Source organism: Epargyreus clarus, unplaced genomic scaffold (assembly GCF_041222505.1).
Source record: "Epargyreus clarus isolate Ecla_fem2 unplaced genomic scaffold, WU_Ecla_fem_2.2 ptg000015l, whole genome shotgun sequence".
Classification (NCBI taxonomy): domain Eukaryota; kingdom Metazoa; phylum Arthropoda; class Insecta; order Lepidoptera; family Hesperiidae; genus Epargyreus; species Epargyreus clarus.
In genome coordinates, this window is record NW_027332223.1 from 14,565,545 (window position 1) to 14,587,427 (window position 21,883).

The following is a 21,883-nucleotide window of genomic DNA, read 5'->3' on the forward strand; positions in this document are numbered from 1 at the left end:
TATCGAGTTCTCGAGTGTAGACTCCGGGATAGACAAATAACCGACATTGCGTAACATTCCAACCTCAGTCGTGACTCGTGGGACATTATGATAAATAACGGCTTTGAGTATGCCGCTGGCTGTAACCTACTTCTGAACTTAGTGAATATACTAATAGGATATTAGCCCGGTTTTACCCATGTACCTATTGAGAATATGTCTGCAGAAGCATATATTATTACACAAATAAATTTTATTTGAGTTTGATTCGAAGATAATCGCCTACAATAATCTTGTGCCTCCAAACAATGTGTCTTACTTACATTTCAAGCAGTGTCAAAATTTAGTATAAAAGTTTTTCTGAACTAACACTTAAATATTAATTTGTAGGTATGTAGACTTACCTCCTTCGATCAACAATACTAATTGATATTTTTGATCAAATCTTACCTTACTAACTATCTAAGCATAAACTAAAATCTCTGATCAGCATTTACTTACATTTAACATAACTCGTTGTATGTCGTAGCTGGTTTTTGCTTAAAATACACAACTAATTTAAAACTAGCATGCACCACAGAATTATAATTCATTGAAGCAGTACACCTGTCTGTACACTTGTGGCGTAATAGACGTGTGATTTAAATATATTCAGAGACTAGCTTTTACCCGCGGTATCACTCGCCGTCAGAGCTCGATGTCAAAAGATGACCCCTTGGAACAATACTTTCTTTTGTAATAAAACTTACCTTAGGTCTTATTCTGGCCCCCTGACAACGTGTGTACAAGATTTCAAGACAGTCGTAGCAAACAAAGCGTAGCAAACAAACAAACAAACTCACTTTCGTTATTAATGTTATTAGTTAGGATACCATAGAATTACACTTTATAGTGGCAGTAACCTTTGCGACTTTTTCCTGTATTTATAATATGGGACCAACATTTGTCTCCTGGCATTTTCAAAGAACAAAATAATTATGCAAATCTTAGTAATATCTCAAAGATCAGTTAAATAATAGACGCCGTGTCTAGAGATCGGCGTATAAATACTGGACGTAGGGGTTGGCGCTCAAAAGTGTCAAAATTAAATGTGCTACAAAATGGACAAAGTGCTACAATGCAAGAATCACTGTAAAATACGAACGTTGAAAAAATGTTGGATATAATTTTAACATATTTTTACTCCAAATTTGCTCTAAATAACGTAAATTACAGTAAATTTATAATATACAAGAAATACACACCAAAAATTCAACCTCCTTCTTTTTGAAGTCCGTTAAAGCGTCTCACATATAAATTACTCTTAAAATATAAAAGAGCCGCTCGCCAAAACTAAATTCGGTACAAATGCACGAAGCGTGGAAAGCATTTAAACGGTTTGTAAAAACTCAAACCGTGCATCTCTATTCAGTTTACGTGCGAGTCGTTATCAAAACTGTATCGGCCATAGAAGAAATACAAAACAGAACGTCATTATGAAATGTAATTGTAGGACACCCAATCTTTCCGCACCAATCCACATTGTAGCAGTAAGGAGACGCTGCAGACCTCGTCAGGTATGGAGAACTACCTATGCCTTGTAGCGATCAGTTTTAAATGTTTACTTAATCATAATATAGTTTGCGAACTTCCTTGAAATTGGTTTTTTAACACACTAAAATTAATACAAAACAATTTTCATACATTAAGTGTATAGCTGAAAGTCGCGTCTAATTAGGATCTTTTACTATCCACTACTTTATTGTAATAAAATAACTATGGGTATGTGAATTTGGTGAAAAATATTTCCACAAGTAGGTATATAATTTCCCATCTATTTTATATCTCATCTTTGATTTACAGCAAGTTTCAATTGCATCACCGTTTTTTACGTTTCTAGACCAAAAGAAAGAGTCGTGGACCTAACGGACGCAGAAAATTTCAAACTGATATTGTAAAAGATTTACATTTTCATTTATATTCTAAATGTAGATGTAATAACTTGTTACATCACCGTAATTATAATGTTTGTTAGTAAAACTCTTTTTAAACACCATTTTTAACAATACCAATCAGCACAAAGCTATGATATTTATACCGCACATAAATAAAAATTAAAAAAAAGTATTCGTAATGTATGAAGTATTTATGGTTAGTGTTAAGCAATAACCTAATTATTTTTTTATAAACCAACAAAGATAATATTGGTTATCATGGTATGGTAAGTACAACATTGTTGAAATATTATATGAAGTATCTGTATTATGTGCTATCAGCAACGCCATCTACCGCACTTGCTGCCAACGATATTGGAGCTCTGTCGGAGGTTGTCGGAATCTAGTGCAGAAAAGTACTTCCATAAAATATTAGCTATTCTAATATTGTAAACGCTATTGTACCTGACCTAGCCTGTTAAGCGAAAACCATAGACAAGTAGGCGAAAACCATAGACAACCACTAATTATTACCACACTTTTATTAGCTTGACCTGTATGTATATATGTACCGGAATCTTTGAACTCGGTTTTTACGCACTTTTAACGGTCCAATTAATTTAAAGTTTTGAACAATTATCAAGTATCGATGACAATACACGATTTAAATAATTTTATCTCATTCTCCTCATCAGGATCGTCAGGAATCAGGATTAACGTGCGTAACTAAATTTTCACGTAGTAACGTAAATTTTCCTTGTGCGATTTTAGCACGGTTTTTAGTTTTTAAACCATAACTATTTATTTTTTATCTATGATAAAATACCTGTCGAAAACAAATCAAAACACAGACACCGGTGGCCACAGTTGTATAATTACAGATAAGATTTTACAAATAATTTATTTATTGAAAAACACTGTTCAATTTATCGATTTCGGGAATTAGGGGAGGGATGTCGGGATGGATTTTGGAATCTGTAACATAAGGAATAACACATTCAGTATTATATAGGATGGAACAAGTCTGGGAAAGTTGGAAACTTTGAGTCTCATACATTTCTAAGATCCACTAGCGCGTTATGTTTATGTAAATTTGAATCTCACTCATTAATTCATAAGCTAGCCATTCTTATTATTCAAGAAAACAAAATTTAAATGTTTCTCGCCGGCTCTACCAGAAAATTAAAATTGATTTTTCTACTCTAAACAGTAACAACCCTTGGCGAAATTCAAACCTAGCTAGATAATACTTAGCAGCCCCCCCGTACTAATATTGTAAATTCGTACAAACAGAACTTTTCTTATTTTTTGTAACATCAACCCACCATAACTTTTTGACCTCACCAACAGTCATTTGTCATATATTTTAGAAAACTTTAAAATATTTTAGTTAACATTATAGGACTAATTGAATCCTTACATGGTATTTATATTATATTCCTGTGAATTAAAGAACAAATTTATTAGTACATGTAATGTAAGCCATATACGCTACGGTCTACCATACGTACGGTTTACCTGCACAAGTTTACCTATTTACTGGTCCGTTCGTAGCATGTATGGGACGTTCGTGTACTGTACGGTGTTCAGTTTTATTTGCAAGGACATCGATTGAAGACTATGACGCACCGTACGGTGGCACACGAAAATATTGATTTTCAATCTTGGGCTGTTCGCCTGCAAAGGTTCAAAAAACGCACACACGGTCCGCTGTACATGCGCAGGCATACCTGCATAGATAGACCTCTCCGGTGCATCGTAGTTTGTAAGAAAAACATAATAAATAAGCAATACAGCGCGGTACTCACAATATCGTCTCGAGTATGGCGTGGGCCGCAGCTGGCGGCCGACCTGGATGGAGGCCAGCAGCTGCTCGCGCGGCGTCACCTCGCGCCGCGGCGGCGGCAACTTGCGCTCCGACGCCTGGGGACCAGGGAACAATGTTACAATGTGAACTATGCAAATAGACTGCTAATGATTTACTTGCTACGCTGGACTCAGTCATCCAGGCGCTATGGAAATTATGGGCAAGTCACTCCTCGGCAACTTTTGTCGTTCTAAATATTTTTTTGTACATTTACTTTCTTCTGGTAGAGGACGGGATGGGATGGGATCCAAAATCTTCAAAAATTATGATGGATTTCATCATAATTTTTGAAGATTTTGGAACCCTTTATGCTTCAACTCCAGAAACACCACAGTCACACTAATTATTACATTCTAATAGCATATTCTTGAGAGTTTTATTTGAGTTTAAAAGGTATTGTATTGTAGCTGTATTGTTTTGTAAGGTATAGTTATTTATATGAAGGGTCCCAACTCAGTGGTAACAGTATGCCCGTGGTCATCATCACTAGGAAGTTGATAAGTGTATCTACTTTAAGTACGAAATAAGAACAGAAATGTACATACCTTTTTGAGTGGAGGTCTACTTCTAATAAATTCGAGTATCATAGCGTGTGCGTCCTTCTTTACACTGCAAATAAAATAAACATATTTTTTATCTGTATAACCACTATATGTTCAGATGCTTCAACGGCATTTTGATATTTTGCTACCATCATCAGTAGTCTAAAAGCATCCGAAACCATCCTTCTTAAATCATAATTTTAGTTTCGATTTTAACATATAACAAAATAAACCTTTAAGAAATTTGGGAGAATTATATGATTTATACAAGTAGCAATTTTAACTTATAGTATTATTTGATAACTAGTTAAACCAATAATAATTAATTTGCTGCAATATACTTCACACATCTAACAAGTTTACTATTGATCTTAAAATTAAACCAAATGAACTACTATTGCAAATAAATCTTCACACTTTACCTGTGAGGTATCATCGCTCCATCGACCTTCCGAAGCGTATACCGCCTTGACCGGATGTCGTCCATTAGTATTTCATACGGCGTCATTTCATACTCTATCGGCGTCCTTGAATAGTTCACCTTCTTGAGTTTCACCCCCATACGAAGTTCACCGATCACTTGCATCCAGAATCGCGCCTGGAAAAATATTCATAGCAATTATTCTCGCGACAACATTGCTATTAACAAAACTGTAGGAGAATGTAATACTACGAACAGCAAAAACGCATAAAGACGCTATTCCTAATATTATAAATTACAAACTTATTAACTTTTCAACGTCATAAATATAGTCAGCATGCAATAGTTTATCAAAATAAGCCTTTAAGTCCTTCACGAAGGCTGTTTTAACGCTTGCAGCACTAAAAGCGACACGCAAATGTTCTTTCAACATCTATTTTACGTACTTGTAGCGCTCTCCAAATCCTTCGGTTAGACTATGACCAAGAAATTTGGTTATTAATAAACTTTATTTTTCACATTGGTGATGAATGAGTGCTGATGAAAACAAACTTCCAGAAATGTTGTGGTGAAAAATGTTTTGTTATTAGGTACGTACCATATAAATGAAATGAAAAGAAATGGGCGCATTAACGATTATTTATAAGTTTTTAAATACAGAATATCGTTTCCTTAAACTATATATATTTACATGTACCCTTCGCAAACATTTGCCTAATCTACAATATTGTAAAAAAAATGCCAAGTGGAAGCAAATCGAACGCAAGCAAAAATAATTTAAGATTTTTATTAAAAATACAACTTTTTATGATTTATTCATACTTTAAACTCCATATAGGTACATTTTTCAATCTTACGTACTAATAACATAATATTTCATCTTTATCATAAATTGAGCCAGAAAACATCTAAATGATACCTATATCTTTATTTCAATTCTAGGCCTGGGTATTTGTGTACTCGTTTTTGTATGACAACGATACCTACATACCGATCACTACTGTAATTAATTATAAAACTATTTCAAGGCCCATTTAATTACCGAGTGCCTAAGGTCCCGCAGGTTCCTTTCCCACTAATCCAATTAATTCAACTGAATGCCTAGACAGCGGTCCGCCATTAATATTTACATCTTTCATTAGTCTGCGAGTAAGGCTACGATAGCCGGTTAGGTCACATGGAATCTAAGGTGAATATTAATATTAATCGCCTTTATTTATAATGCAATACTATGCAACATTAAATGTGAGTCAAGTCACGAAATCTCACTGAGTTATGTGCACCCGTATGTAGTTATCGGGAACTTCATTGCCACTTATTAGAATACATACTTGCACTTGCCAACTTATTTCTCATATGAAATTAAATAGCAAATATAATATGCAATTGCTAACTATTATTTTGTTTTAATTTTTAAAAAGTTGAGGTAGAATAGAAGGGAAGCTTTTGCTCGTTTGTGTCGATAACATTATGGTGGGCGTAGACCGTTTGTAAAAAAAAATCGATAATAATCTGTAACACATTTTAAACTTCTAATATGCATACATCCGTTTTTAAATGTAAGTTTGAAAAAATCAAAACTTCAGCGGTCGAGCTTAATTCTCAGGCTTACTCCAATATATCAACGGGCCCACAGCTAACCGTTTGAATATTAACCACTTACAACTAAACGCGCATTGGAAATTGCACTTCAAAATATTTATTAGCCAGCGGGCCGACGACATGCGACCATCGGTATTAATAAAGATGTCGTGTTAAATGAATTAGTGGCGGTGCTTCGTGCAAAAAATAGCAAGTCTTTTAATTAAGATACACATACTCGGTTACGGTATAAGTTATATGTTGCGATTTTAATTAATTGCTGGGAAGACCTGTTTTAATTTTCTTTAAAGTAAGTTTAAACTTTGCGAAGATTTAATTTTGATTAATTTAATAATATTTCTATGTTAAACTCATACTTAAGATCATATGTTATAACGTAGGTGTTGCAATTTTAATTAATTGGTGTTAAAACTTGTTAAAATCAACAGTTATTTTGAATTTGAGATTACTACCGACGTTGTCGAGTTGTTTCTTAAAAAAACTTCGTTCTCTGTACTGCGTATCGTGTAGTACCTTTCATATCTAATGGTTCTAATATAACATTTAATTATAAGTATTACTTTACTTCAAATTTACTTGGGTTTATTGTTTCTACTATAGTGTGCAATCGTCATAATGATTAAAGCATAATTTACAATGGAAAGGACACGTTACGTACATTTGCAATATGAATATGAAAATTAGCAATAAAGTCATTCTTCAGATGGTTGATGTTGATGCTGAAGTCATATTGTTTTTGATATTAAGTACAATGTTAGCAACACATACCCAGTCGGAGAACTGCAGCGTGTCGAGGTGCGTGGCGGAGTCCTCAGCGGCGCCGAGGTCCCGGGCGCCGCCGACGCGGACCCTTGCGAGGAACGAGGCCAGCTCGAGCGCCTCCGCGACCAGCGCGCGGCACACGGCGCGGTAGTGCGCCGCCGCCGCCTCGCGCGCGAGCCGACCGCCGCCGCCGCCGCAGTGCCATACGCAGCGCTGGAATTAAAGATAGGAGACTTTAAGAATACTCTTCAAGAAATATATTAGGTATAATGAAATGTATCGTAGGTATGGGTAAAATAAAAGATTTTATGAAACCAACGAGAATTAGATACGATTATACTAAATACGGCGACCGTCTTCGTTGATCGGTTTTAGTCGCTAACCGTCTGAACAACCCCGGGAAGGACGGCGGCATGTGTGGTCGCATGCCGTCGTAAACATCAGGTGTGCGGGAGGAGCGTAAAGTGCTCCCCCCAGGGCAGAACCCGACCGGGGCTTCGCGCTCGGAGGACTCCGGTTGTGTTCCATCGGAGATCCCGGAGTTCTCCACCAAGCGCTGAGGACGGCCACCGGGGGGGTTTTAGTGCGGTAAAAATCCCACATAACCCGGCGTCGCTCCCACGTCGTCGGGTACCTTTTGAAGGTTTTCCCCTCGAAAACAAAAACAAAAAAAAAGGTATTGTCGCACTATCACCTGCCTGAGACGGTGAACCTTATTGACTTAAGTCTTACCATCGCAATCAAACTATAAAGAGTTGTGCTTTTTTTAAATTAATCAAAATTCCTTAGCTTTATAAAGCCATATAAAGAAAGACCCTGAAAAGCAGTACCTAGAGTAGAAATGAGACTTCTGCATTTGAAACTTTCAAATACAACTTCGGTTATTACTTGTTAGTAACAAGTTATAACCGAACAAGTTGTTACCCAATTCCACATTATCATCAAATATTTGATACAATAAACCGACATTTTATGAAAAAATTAAAAGTGTGTCATAAATAACAATAAACCTCAAGGTTTTTAATTCGCTGCCTTTCCTCTACATTGTGTTGCTTAATACGCTATTCTCGCGAATGCTTATGAAATGTGCGATTCCAATTAAAACTTGACTGCTGGAAAGCAAAACATTGCTAAATATAAAAATTATAACAGAAATATACGGGTAAGACCCACATATCAATTTATAATGTTACGTGGACATACCCGGCCACAGATTATATTTTCTATGGACTGTGGTGGAACTGTGTTACAATACCAGTACCTAATACCTATTAAACGATGTTGTTCTGTAATTTAAAGGGTGGCAAGGGATCTCCCTTGAGTTAGAATTTCTCCCGTAAATGTAGATACATTTCTAACTCACTCACCAGGATAAGCAACGCGCCTGTCAACCCCCGGTAGGACTCCGATTTCATTTGTTAATTATGTCCATGAGCAACTATGAGTACAAACCATTAGGTGAGATACTTTCTTTCAAGTACCAGCTATTATCTACTAAATTGTATAGGTAGATAGCATAGATTAGTAAAGATACTTCGCCGCTTTGAATAATACTGCGTAATTTACATAATAAATAAATAATTATTTCAAATATATTAGGGACATTTTAGTACGGAGTCGTGGCAAAACTTTTTTACGCAACTATTTCAATTCTCAAAACTGGGTACAATTTCTTGTTAGGAGTGAGTAATCTTTACTAATCTATGGTAGATAGTGAAAACATTCCAAACATTCCAAAATGTAACCCTCTTAAATATCCTTCAAAAGTATGCGCCGGTAGCATTACCACAAAAGTTTAACTTCTACAGACTTTCCAAAAACTCCAAACAGCTATGATAAGTATTTTAATGTAATGCTCCCAAAAAAGAAAGTATCAGGCAGTTTCACAATCGCTATTTAGCACATAAAAAGGGCACATAAATAACCAACTTACATCATATAAATCAGATTCCGAAAAACCGTTTTAAGATCAGTTATTTTAATATGATAATATATTTTATAAAATACGGCACGAGCACTGAAATATGACGTGGGGATATGATAAGTGGACTTGTAAAGATTTATTTGGCATGAAATTGCAACGCCCTCATATTATTTTAACATTAATATATTTAGTTCATAAAGATTATTTCTTATACAAGTTGCAAAAGGACTTTCCTGTCCTGATTGCACCAAATTTTAAATGGCCATTCCCATTTATTAACATCATTTACATAGAGAAGAACTTCACATAGAGCCGTACTTAACTTCGGAGATGTCATGTAGGAATTCATTTATCGAAACCTTTAGAAGAACTTAAGACTCGCAGATCATAAGCCTGATGGGAATAAATTGCTGACATAGCAAGTATACCATCTTTGATCAATAATTGTATAATATCCTTAATACAAAGGTTGTTTTATTATTAATGTAAAACACGTAAAACATTTAGTAACATCAAAAAAAGAAGAGAACCTGAATTCCATCCCAGATGTTTTATAAACAAGATCATTTCATCACAATTTTCAGGTAGACCGATGTCGAGACATTATCACTACGCCGCTACGGTCATTACCACCTGTCTCCATCTACTCGTATCAATAAATATGGAACTAGCATTGAATTACGAGCGATAGTTACAAACTTATGAATTACTAACCGGAGGTACTCACTTGTACCTATATTTTAACGGAGCACCGACGAGTGAGAAACAACTTAGACACCGAGGTGTCTGTCTCCGGTATCGATAATTTATTTGATAGTATGCGCTGCACTATCGTTACCGCGTCTTATTACAGAGTTTGCTACTGTACCGAGTAACATATTACATAGACACATTTTTTATAGAAAATACAGCGTGGATTAGTTAAATATCTTAAGGATAAGTAATAATAAGTATACATTACAAATGTAAGAATCAAATATAGATACCGCTTGAGATCAGAGACACGGACCAACCTACCCTAATTTAACCGATACTTCAAACGTAGTATCGAGCATCGATATCCAAAGTTTCGCTTCTACACGATACTATCCACCGTTGCCCTATACAAACCACCTTCGCTGGCTGTTATCGGAAATCAATGAGTAAATTTATAGTGTTGGAAAACTTAATTGCGGTATATCTCAGGCCGCTTTCACACCGCCGCCCGCGAAGGACGCGGCCATCTAGAATCTAGATCATGTGTTTTCAGCCGACGGCACGTTCAGTATAAATTATTGTGTGCTACTGCGCGCCGGCGGTAATTCCGCGGCGGCTAGCGCTTTCGTCTTTATTACTTTATAGGCTCGTTCGTTACTTATTAAGGTTGTATCACTTGTTAGTTTGATGTGCTTTGAAGCGTTCTAATTAAGGCCTTAACGCATCTTGCAAATCTCGTCTAATGTGTGGCTAGATAAGGTGCGCATCTGTTGCGAATTATGTCTAATATTACGTAGATAGGCTGGCTAATTTCACCGACCGATACAATTAGCTATCACGACGTAGTGAAATGTCAAGTGGTAAACGTATTTTAACCAACAAACAAGTTTATGATAGACAAGCATGCAGCTTTGAATGTCGTTTATAAATAGTATTACAATATAATAACGTAAACAACCATATATAAAACTCGAAAATCTTGATCTTGATAGCAACAATGAAACGCCGCCAACAACGCCGGCTTACCGAAGCGGCGCAACTTGTTTGTTTTCGTAAATTAATTCGAACCTGTCGCATAGCGATGTCAATACAATCTAGATATTATTCCACAACAACGTAAGACAACGCCGCGGTTTCGGTCCAAATTAATTAACCCGATGTAAATGGCGTGATTGGAAATTATTACGTTTGTGAACGCATAAATTTACTTAATGGCCGACATATTTTATCATAGGTACTACAGATTTTGTCTCATTCAAGTTAAAATATTAAGATGGTTATTTCCAGTATAATTAGGTAAAACATACATGTTTTCTATAGCTAGACAAAATTTAATTTCCTTCCGGCTTAGTTCCATTTTCATTTTTATAGAATTTAAGTTTTCTTCTCCGCCTTTCAGTTTGAATGGTGAGATATTTGAAGTTTTATACAGTTTTTACTTATTCTAGATCACGAAAAAGAGATCAATCTTCAAGTTATTAAGAAAAAGCGTATTGTGGCCTCCACCAGTGACCCATTTTAAACATTGTAAATGGATATTATTCAAATACATTTTAAAGAAAATTACGTTTAGTATTTATGTGCATCGTTTCTACTTATTCATATTCAAATACACATTTTAATATGAACATATGTACACGATTATGAAAATTACCACATAAATTGTGTACAAATTTCCAAATTCTTTACTTTAATACATACCTACAACAGAGCCTTAATTATTAAAACCAAAATAAGATAATAAGGTTTTTTGTAACATGTGGTTTGATATTTCAAAAATATGGATACCACAAATAACTAATAGAGCTTCCACATCCGAAATTGTGGATAATTAACTAATATATATTCAGTCTATGGCCTCCTGATATGTACTAAAAGATTTAAACCTATTTGAACTCAGTAGTGCATATCTTAATAAGCTATCCACTTCATAGTAAGTAACCACTCGAAAACCTCATAAAACTTCAGAAGATCCACTTTAGAGATTTAATGAAATGATATTGTCATTTGTTACGCTTTAACCCAGTTTTCTACGAGTGTCATAGATTAACATAGCGCACTCCATCTCTGCAATAAATTACTGACTCTTAATAAAAGTCTGTTATGTAAGGACTAGCATAAATCACTCTCTTTTACATCGTAGATTTTCCTACATAAAATTATCTTTGAAATAGAAATAGTAGATGAGTCCACTATTAAAATACTCCATGAAATATCAAGCATATGCATCCGTAGAGCTCTACCTGAGTTCGACCACAAATTCGATATTAATCGTGAAGACGAATTGGGATATCTCGTGTTAATTTCTCCCTTATCAAAACATTACAAGCAGAACGTAGCAGCGCTACTACGCTTCTAATATAAAACAGAGATAGATATATAAAAATTCTACCCAAAATAAGGATGGTATACTTTAAACGACCGTTAATATTCTAATATAGTGTGAATAGGTCACAAGTAAAATCACCTCCAAGCATTTACAGAATCAAATCCAACGTAGCCATAAAAGGATCCGCTACGGCCCGGCTCATTAACCAAAGATACTAATCGCTCAACAGATTAATAGGCGAATCGTAGACGGTCACCACCCCATTAGCGGTCAGGGGTCAGCGAGAGAAATCGTTGAAATAGTGCGTCGGCACCGTTATTGATTAGTCTTTGTGAAGTAACTAATTACTACCGGTGTACAATAGTTGTTTTACCAAATTCGTTTGAAGCTCCGCGAGCTATAGCAGACGGTGTCTAGGCGACAAATATGGATTACAGTAAGGTAATCAGGCAATACGTGGATTGCGGTTAATGGATGAATATAATAATAAAACTCGTTTCAATAAATAAATTAATGCATCGTCGTCAACACAATACAATCTCGTAAATGGGAATGGGTCTCTTCAGATTGAAACGGGGGTTTTGGCCATAGTCAACCATGCTCACCAAGTGTGGATTCATGACGATTGATGGTTCTCCGGTTCCAAATCAGCGATTATCATTACATTAGGCTACAATTATAGCCTTCCACAATAAATAACAAAGCTACAAAAATACTTTCTTAAATTTGCCTGCTACCCATTTAAATAAATAGGCGTCAACAACAAAATAAACAATATCTTAAATTTAAGTACAAAAGTCTACATAAGTACCACGTATAGTATTTTTATATGATGCCACTTAGTAACTTTCTTTTCGCTTAAACTGTTGCAGGTAATACGTACTTTCTTTCTTTCTCGTAAACTCGTAAAGGTTCAAATGGAGTGTTAATAAGATAAGAGAATGCTTGCACTGAAATTTAGATGCGTTCGTTTAATCGTAGGATGTGTTAGTGGGTTTACTGCAGGCTTATTAGGGTTGGCACATACTGCATTTCTAAATTAAATTGTTATTAACAAATATTGTTGACGTTTGTTTAAACTTCTGGTAACTATTACGTTCTATACTAAGGTTATAGATACTATTACCTCGAGATAAAAATGTAATATTTTCTCATAACTCATAATCTCATAAGTTTTTAAATTAACGTAAATATAAATGTTTATTTATATAAATCTAAAATTACCTATTACATATCCAAGCTTATCTTTCTAAGAAACGTTAAATTCAATTTAAAGAAATTCTCACGCACCGCAGGAAATCTAATTCAGTGTTCACGCCGACAATATCAACAGTTCGTGCGTAAATATAAAAAATAAATAAGAAATTCAATCTTTTTACTTTAACACATACAAAATACCTATTTTGTTGTCTTAGTATCTTGGTAAAATGTTTTTATTTTTTTTTATAAAATAACAGTATCTAAACTATAAAACACGTGACAACCTTAACAACTTGCATCATAACGTAATATTGAAACATTTTAGTGTCTATCGTCGTAAAATAATAATCACTTAGATGCACACAGAAATCACTTTACAACTTTGTTATGGGATCGTAAAAGATACTAAGGCCGCTCATACACATACGTCCTGTAGGTCAGTCTCGGTTTATAAGTCATTACCACATCTATAACTATTGGAATGTCTAGAAATTAATTAATAATAGTAGTACAGGAAAGTAATAACTGTGTAATTTGCTTGCTCTTAAATTATAGTATATTATTAAAGTGAGCTTTGATTTATAGACCAACGTCCACAAGGGCATCTTACAACGTCCACAAGGGACATTTAAGTACGTATAGTGGTTACCCAAGTTATGTTTACTCACACCCAATTATAATTTTCTCTTAAATTGTATAAATTTACTAGCTGACCCGGCAAACGTTGTGTTGCCATATAAATAAAAAAAGTTTAAGGGTAAACAACCCTCATCACTTAGGGTCATGAAAAATAGATAGTAGCCTATTCTCAGACCTACTGAATATGCATAAAAAATTCGGTGAAAATCGGTAAAGCCGTTTCGGAGTAATACAGTAACTAAAATTGTGACACGTAAATTTAATATATAAGATATATTTCTAAAATGCATGAAATGTGTCAATTTTTACCTGATAGACGTTGTAAAATTTTTATCTTTCACAAGAACAAATAGATAGATGAATTACTACAAAAGGGCGTTTAGACTATCCACATTGAAACACTGAACACATTGAACATACAAATGCCATTTAAATTCACGTGTAATCCGGTATTCTTAATACAAGAACCGCTCAGTAAGCAAGAGGCCTAAGCTTCCCAAACCAAATCCCGTCGTTGCTCTCCAAATAAGTAATAGAGTAGTGAAAGTGGATGTCATCACAGCACCAAACACGTCATCACCCTTGACTGCATGATGATGATGTAACACACATTAAGCTGCGTGCACAACTAAGTAGATCAATTTAGTCACATTAATTTCACAATTAATTTCCTTACAAAAACGTTTTAGCTTTCAGTACCCACTAGATTTTCTAATATGGATTGGAGGCGAGGTACGGATTTACCAGATACGAGTATGCCAGCTGAATAATTTAGCCACTAGCGTCCATCCAACTACCAATCTCAGCTAAGGTTCCATAATCTTGTATGTTTCTATCTATAACTTTAAGTTATTATGTACCACACAACCACAAAAAACAAATACAGGTCTGTGTACGAGTATGTACCTATATTAAATAGCTGATGACGAACCCCCATCGACTTCAACGTGGCGCCCACAACTACATAATTATAGTCACCGTGGGTAATTAAAAAGCTCACTGGACAATAAAATAAAACGGAAAAGTTACGTTCCCCGAGTTCCCTGGTTTAATTGATAAATTTTCATGTGCCATAATTTTATGGAGACCATAAAGAGCTATAAACATAACATAATATTATTATAAAAATAATTATTATATTTAGATAGCCTTTTAAAGTAGTCATAATTAAAATAAATTTCAATTAAGCTACATTTTATGATTGAAAATTAAATTTAAAGAATAAATAATTATACTTAGGTTCTATTTTGTATGTGTGTGACAAAAGTTATGTCACGATTGTCTATAAAATTAAACAAAGCCTTTAAACAAGGAATGTTGTTTGTATCGCCGATTGCGTTGTGAGGTGACATAATCCTATCTCCGGATGTAACAATAGTAATCTTCGAGTTAACCTGAATTTATTGCAACAATTATATGAACGTTGCCTTAACTTTTTTTATTATGTAACGTTTTTTTTTTCATTTCAGGATATAGTGCATACGTATTAGTACTACTAGTACCGCTACAATAATACATGACAGAAAACCTTATGAATGCTCATTTAAAGTGTACTCGTAGCCTTATGTTACTCATTAGGATAAGGATCGAAATCGTCTCCCGAGAGAAAGCCGCGTGTGTAATGTGCACGGAAGGGCCATCTTTTTAAGAGATGCGTTTGATAGTGCCAGTGCCATAAAAATCGAGTAGTGACTATTTGGGCCACATAAACTTCCTCTTTATTTTATAAAGTAGGAGCAGTTAGCCTGTAATAACTGTCGCCATAAAATATTTTATACATCATCAGGTACGTTTTGAGCTACTATAGGGACAAATTCGTTCGTCGGGAAAAATAAAACGTCTCGTGCAAGAGTACCAACTTGCATTTTACAATCAACCAAAACAAAATACAACGGACCCTAACATCGCCATTACATACAAACAACAGGCAGTGGTGCCGCTTCATTGGTGAATTTCTATGCGAAGTACGTATAATATTTTAAACACTTTCATAACAGAACATCAGAATCATCAAATGTAGTAGCACACCTTGAAGAAGATCTGTGCCCAAAAGTGTAATGACAAGAGATGATGATGATGCTCACCTCCACCACATCCTTGAGCAGGAACCGCCTGACCCGTCGGCGGCGGGGCGCCGGCTCGGAGTCCCTCTCAATACCCTCGTCGTCCGTGTCCGCCCGCCCGCCCTCCGATGTCTCCGAGCCCTCCGACATGGCTCCACACTCCTCATCATCCTCTGTAACAAGAAAATCGTTACATCACTCATTTTATATATAAACGTTAGTAATAAAAAATCTCTAAAAAATTTGGATTTATCATATATTGAGTTTTTACAAATTGTAAACATGATGACATAAAGTCACTAGCAGAAAAGCACGTATTGGGTTTGATACCCAGTCAGGCACAAGTATAAATTGATAAGTGTGATTCTGGATGTTTGTATATTTTATATGTATCGACGGTAAACCATAGATCATTTATATGTATAAGGTATAGACAATAGAGGAGGGAGAGACAACTTTATAAATTTAATTTAGTGAAAAAGCTCATGCGCTTACAGTGCCTATCTAAAAATATTCCTCACCGCCTAAACCCCACAATTTAACCTAATAATTTAATATAAAGCAATTCATAGCTGTACAGTACACGCATCCCTTGTATTCCTATAACTAATACAAAATGCCTATCCAGAGATCAAACCCGTAAGATCAAGCACCATAGCGACAACAGTGACTTGCATCCTCACAAATGTTGCAAGCTGTAAAGTTCAGAAGTGTTATTGCCAAAACGAGTTCGATCGACAACACCGCATAAAACCCGAACGGCCTTGATCGGCCACGTGTGATCCAGTTACACATTGCGGGCCGCGTCACGACACGACCCATTGTGATCGACTGCACTGACAGCGGTGACGCCCGCCGTCGGACCGACGCCCGGTTGTGCAATATGCGACACAACGATGACGAAGTAATCATAGCACGTTCTTAACGCAATGCCCGTAAAAACTTTGTTTATACTCCTGTAAAACTGTAAATAGTGCGGTGTGAATTGATAAAAAGATCAATAAAACGTTTTACTTACTCAGTTTATAATTAATAATCATCATCTATTTTTTTATTAAGTACACAATATGTCGTTGCAATGTATGTCATTTCATTTTTGCGGATTATTAAGTAAGTATTTGTAGAATTAAGATTGCAATATTTACGGATTTATACTTTCCCGCTCTACAAACCTGTAATTCCCCCAAGAGATAAGAGACGATTCCATAATTACCAATATTTATGTTTAAATTGGAGCACAATTCATCATATTTACATGTATACACACGTAGGTACTAAATACGTTGTTAAATTTACCAATTTTATGTTCAGAAATTAATTACATAACATAATAAAATACCAACATCGCTTTAGCAAACAACTAAGGCTTGAAATTCTTAACGCTACGTACTAAACTTATCCACAAATATTGGAATTCCTCTCCTGTATTATAGAAATTCCTTTGAGTTACCCGGATTTTGTTGTACCTCTGAAAATTTGTATACGCTTACCATACCTAATAGGAACTTTTGTGACGCAACGATCAATCTCTTTGACTACATTCTTGGTTCATAGCAATAATGCGTATTATAATTATAATTACCATATCATAATTACAAGTGTCATGCCTCTAATTTGCAGTGCTTGAGCAATACGTGGGTTAAAAGACAGACATTAGGTTTCTAATGAGTCATGTGTCTGGCAGTTTGTCCTTCCATTTGGCAATGTTTAGTAAGCCCGAAATTATTTTAAGCGCGGGCGAGATTACGTTTCGCTGACTACAGTTATAAGTGCCTATAGAAAATGTTTATCGCGGTCCATCTGGCCACTGCTTTATTGCTACGCGACTCCAAAAAGGACTAACTCTATATCCAGCTCAAAAATACACGTCCGGTATTTTTCCAAAAGCAAATGCAATCTCATTTTAGTTGCTTATTATTTTATGGTATTAAAATAAACAATCGATCCAATGTTTGCTTAACAAAGATCAAATTTGATAATGACTGCATCTTACTTGTAAATAACACAATCTTTTGACAAAAAAATGGATGTTTTTTCCGAAAGACTGTATTTTTTCAGTAGAATAAAATAGCAATGAACCTAAGCTGTAACAAATTTCATACAAAATAAAACCCCTAAAATTAAACCTACATGCGTCGCTACCTTTATGGGCTAAAATATAATTACGTAAAGTGAGACTTCCTTATCCCACACCCTAAACTAGAACAAAACAGCATCTTTGTAGACATATAATATGATACGAACTTAAAAGGTATATTTTATCATATAATACCTACATATTACCTTTACGTAACGCCCAACATTGATTGGAAAATCCATTCTCTGATACAAATTTGATTTTAACTCGTGATATGTGAGTTCGTGACATATATTAATTTTATAAGTGATATCATAAACAGTCATAAACATAAACAGTTATTGTTATTATTGAATTAACTGTAAGCCACCATCGGTCAAAGGTCTTGCTTCTGACTCAATGATTTTGTGCAACTCCTCATAGTAGTTGAATATCTGTCGAATCGAAGTCGAATAAACGGTATGAGAATTGCTAGAATGAAGTAGCTAATGAGCATACAATCTATACGATAGTAAATAGGTTTGAAGGTATTTTGAAAATGGTAGAATGGTTCAACTCCAGCAGCAGCACCGCCACACCTATTTCTGTCTCATAACAGCAGTATTGAGCGCTGTTGTGTTCTGGTTTGAAGGGTGTGGTAGGGGAGACATACTTGTCTGAGGCGTTCCAGCTTAGTCCTCAGGGATAACGGCGCACCTGTACTCCACGTAAGAATATATAATCCTATCTGGGGTTGATTACAGATGTCCATGGGCGGCAGTAGCCACTTACCATCAAATGAAATGCATGCTCGTCTGCTTCTCCCATATTATTAAAAAACAGTTACTACGACCCTTGGACATCTGTAATCAACTTTAAATAGAATATCTGAGATTGGTCACAGATATTTTGCTATCCCTGAGGGCTAAGTTGGATCGCATTGCGTGTCTACTTAAAATAGAAATAATATTATTTGAATAATATAGCAGCGATTAAAATTATAATTGTTCTCTTATCATTTCCCTGTCTGCCCACGCTATCGTGTTTTATTTCAGACCTAAAATGTTATTCCCAATGATTGATAGTGGAATGACTGTTTTATTTTACGCGTACAAAATTCCCAAAAGGCATATACTCGTATTTATTCGGGGAAAACCGTTTATTTGTATAAAATACGAAATCATTATAGATAGAGCATAGCAGTTAATTTGTAAAGTGTCAAAATTAGGTTACCATCTAGTACAACCCTCACGAAACATCGTAAATACTCGTATATATAAGACGTCATTACCCTGGCGCCAGGCGAGCGACGTAACATAAGTTTGTAAGCGATACTGTATGGTCACGAATGCTTTCGTAATAGATTTACGCTTTACTTACATTTGTTACTATCTCACTAGTGAATCAGAGTAATATAGGAATATGTGCTATGATATCATTAAAGTAAAATAAATAGTATATTCATGGCCCTTATCTACTACCGGGAATTGTCGAGTATAAGAACAGCATTACCCTTTCGAAGATAGGCAGGAAAATGCTCTAAATTGACGCATTTAACGAAAGGTTATGACATAAGGTTTTTTAAATGGTACTGGGATCTTCTAAATAAATGGACGGACCCAACATATATCACAAAACGAAATACAGGAACAATAGACGCAGATCCAAGACACACGGGATTGACACATTGCACATTCGACTACAGATAACAGTGAATAACGCCATTTTCCTGGCGCCTAGCATGTAACATAAAATAAAATAAAATAAAATACAGACACGAGTTACTATGTTACACGTTTGATGTATAGATATATTTTGCTGGCTCGGGAAGTTATTGTTTTCAGATGCCCTCATTCTACCGGCTATATAGTGTGTTCAATAAATCTTCGCGGAGATAAGGAAGCACAATGAAAACAAAACGAAGACTAATAGCTAACCTAAAGTGAAAAGATGATTTCCATTAATCTGAAATTTCACCACGTATTTCACGACATACAATACTGCGACTGCGGACGGCGTCATTTCCCTGGCGCCAGGCGACACATAGTAAGTCTGTTTTATCGCACTCTGACTCACTCGCCGGACCTTTGTGCTGTGCACTACGATCTATTGTTTGTTTGAGCAATCGCTACTAATTTCACTTTCAGCTTGATAAGTGTCTGCTAAAGCTATAAATTCAAAACGATATGCATACACCTACATATAAATGCGATGACAATACATGAGTAAGAGGAGGCTTGGAAGCTTGCAACTCATATTTCATATTTGTTATCATAAACATTGTTCTTGTTAGTTAAAACGGTTTCTATTTAAGAAACATTTTATTATATCACTTAGTTTACCGTCAATAAAAACAAAACAGTACAAACGAAACAATAGTAGAAAATCATAAACCGTACGCAGCTCTCAAGAATAATGATCCCTGTATTATGGTTCATGTTATAAGCATAATTAACAAGAGCAGATTACATTATTAAACTATGGCAATTACAATAGAATCTATTCTTTAGTTGTGGCCAACATAGCTCGTGGGAGAGGAATAACTGTTACATGTTGTTAGTGCAAATCAGCCGGGGTTCCCAGGAACCCGGGGCGGCTCGTAACGGGACGCTTGTACAGTTGAAATATGTTACGCATATTTCCATCACTTATTTCGATTACTATACAGAATATAAGGAAGTTGGTAAAGAAACTCATAGTACTAGCATATGATTTCATAAACTTAATCTTAATTTCCCAGAATGCCTCAGATACGTAATAGGAAGACTAGGTGTACTTTAGACTAAGTATTTTTGTTTACAATATCATTCATATTGTAACTTGAGGAGGAGCACTTTGGCTTTCTCATGCAAAAAAACATCTCCGCCCATTTTTACTCGCAAGAGAAAACTGTATCTTTGTTTTGCATTACAAATATCTCTCATTGTTGAAAAAATAAGCAAACACATTAAACAATATACAATACAACAACAAAACAACATTACGAACAAAAGAAGACATTTCAACTGAGCGATACACAGTCGTACCTACCAGGAAACTATCATTTCACGGAGCTGAAAGCTTGATCATCGATCATACTGGGACCAAACAAAGGGGCACTAATAGGCCACGCCCATAACACGGACGAAACTATTAATAATAATTTGAAACATTGTCCGCTGTGCATAACATAGGTCGTTTGCCGTGGCGCCGGGCACTTTCACTGGCCCTGATTGTACACCATGGGCCAAGCACTCCCGTGGATACATTTCCGATAAAATATTTTTTAGTTCGTGCAAAAGAAAAAGTTACATTTAATGTATCAAAAGAAGATCGTTGATAGTCTGGTAAGTTACAATTAAGAAAAGCCAGCTCGCAACTGATACAAAAATGTGAGGATATCTTTAGACGAGGCTTTTTAAAAACACCCTGTAAACAGTTTCAGGGATTTAAAATAAACCTAGGTCAAGGTCAAGAAATATCTAAATCAACCGATATACCGATATACCCACATTAAAATGGCAAATTTAAGTAAATTTACATTCTAGGGTTAAAAAGCCATGTTTGTGCAATATTTATTTAGTTAATTTTAAAAAGCATAATATAAAAGTGCAAAATGACCCAAAAATTATAAACAAGCACAGAAAGTTCCGTCAAACATTTGCGTCCAATGTTGGCCAAAGGTGTACACAGTAACAATTCATCGCAGATATCCCGAAGTAGGCTATGTGCAACATAAACACCATAATTGCACGTCAACACGAGATGCAGGATTTATCGATATTTTCACGACGAAATACGAGCGATGCACGACGCTGCCTTAAATCGACGGTCACTTCAATATGATTAATGGCTCCTCTTCTCTCTACGTACATATAAAATGTTAGGTCTGTCCCTATGTTCGATATTCC

General features: G+C 35.4%; 1 protein-coding gene across 3 annotated transcripts in view; it reads right to left on the bottom strand.

Moving 5' to 3' along the window:
- Positions 1-21,883, bottom strand: part of spir (spire type actin nucleation factor) — a 179,731-nt gene that overhangs the window by 49,758 nt on the left and 108,090 nt on the right. For all 3 annotated transcript variants that reach the window (XM_073081023.1, XM_073081022.1, XM_073081021.1), the window contains exons 4-8: positions 15,959-16,110; positions 7,093-7,299; positions 4,724-4,899; positions 4,305-4,368; positions 3,701-3,815 (exon numbers count right to left, since the gene is read on the bottom strand). In XM_073081023.1, coding sequence (XP_072937124.1) covers positions 3,701-3,815; positions 4,305-4,368; positions 4,724-4,899; positions 7,093-7,299; positions 15,959-16,110 — 714 coding nt within the window. The remainder of the gene's footprint in view (positions 1-3,700; positions 3,816-4,304; positions 4,369-4,723; positions 4,900-7,092; positions 7,300-15,958; positions 16,111-21,883) is intronic.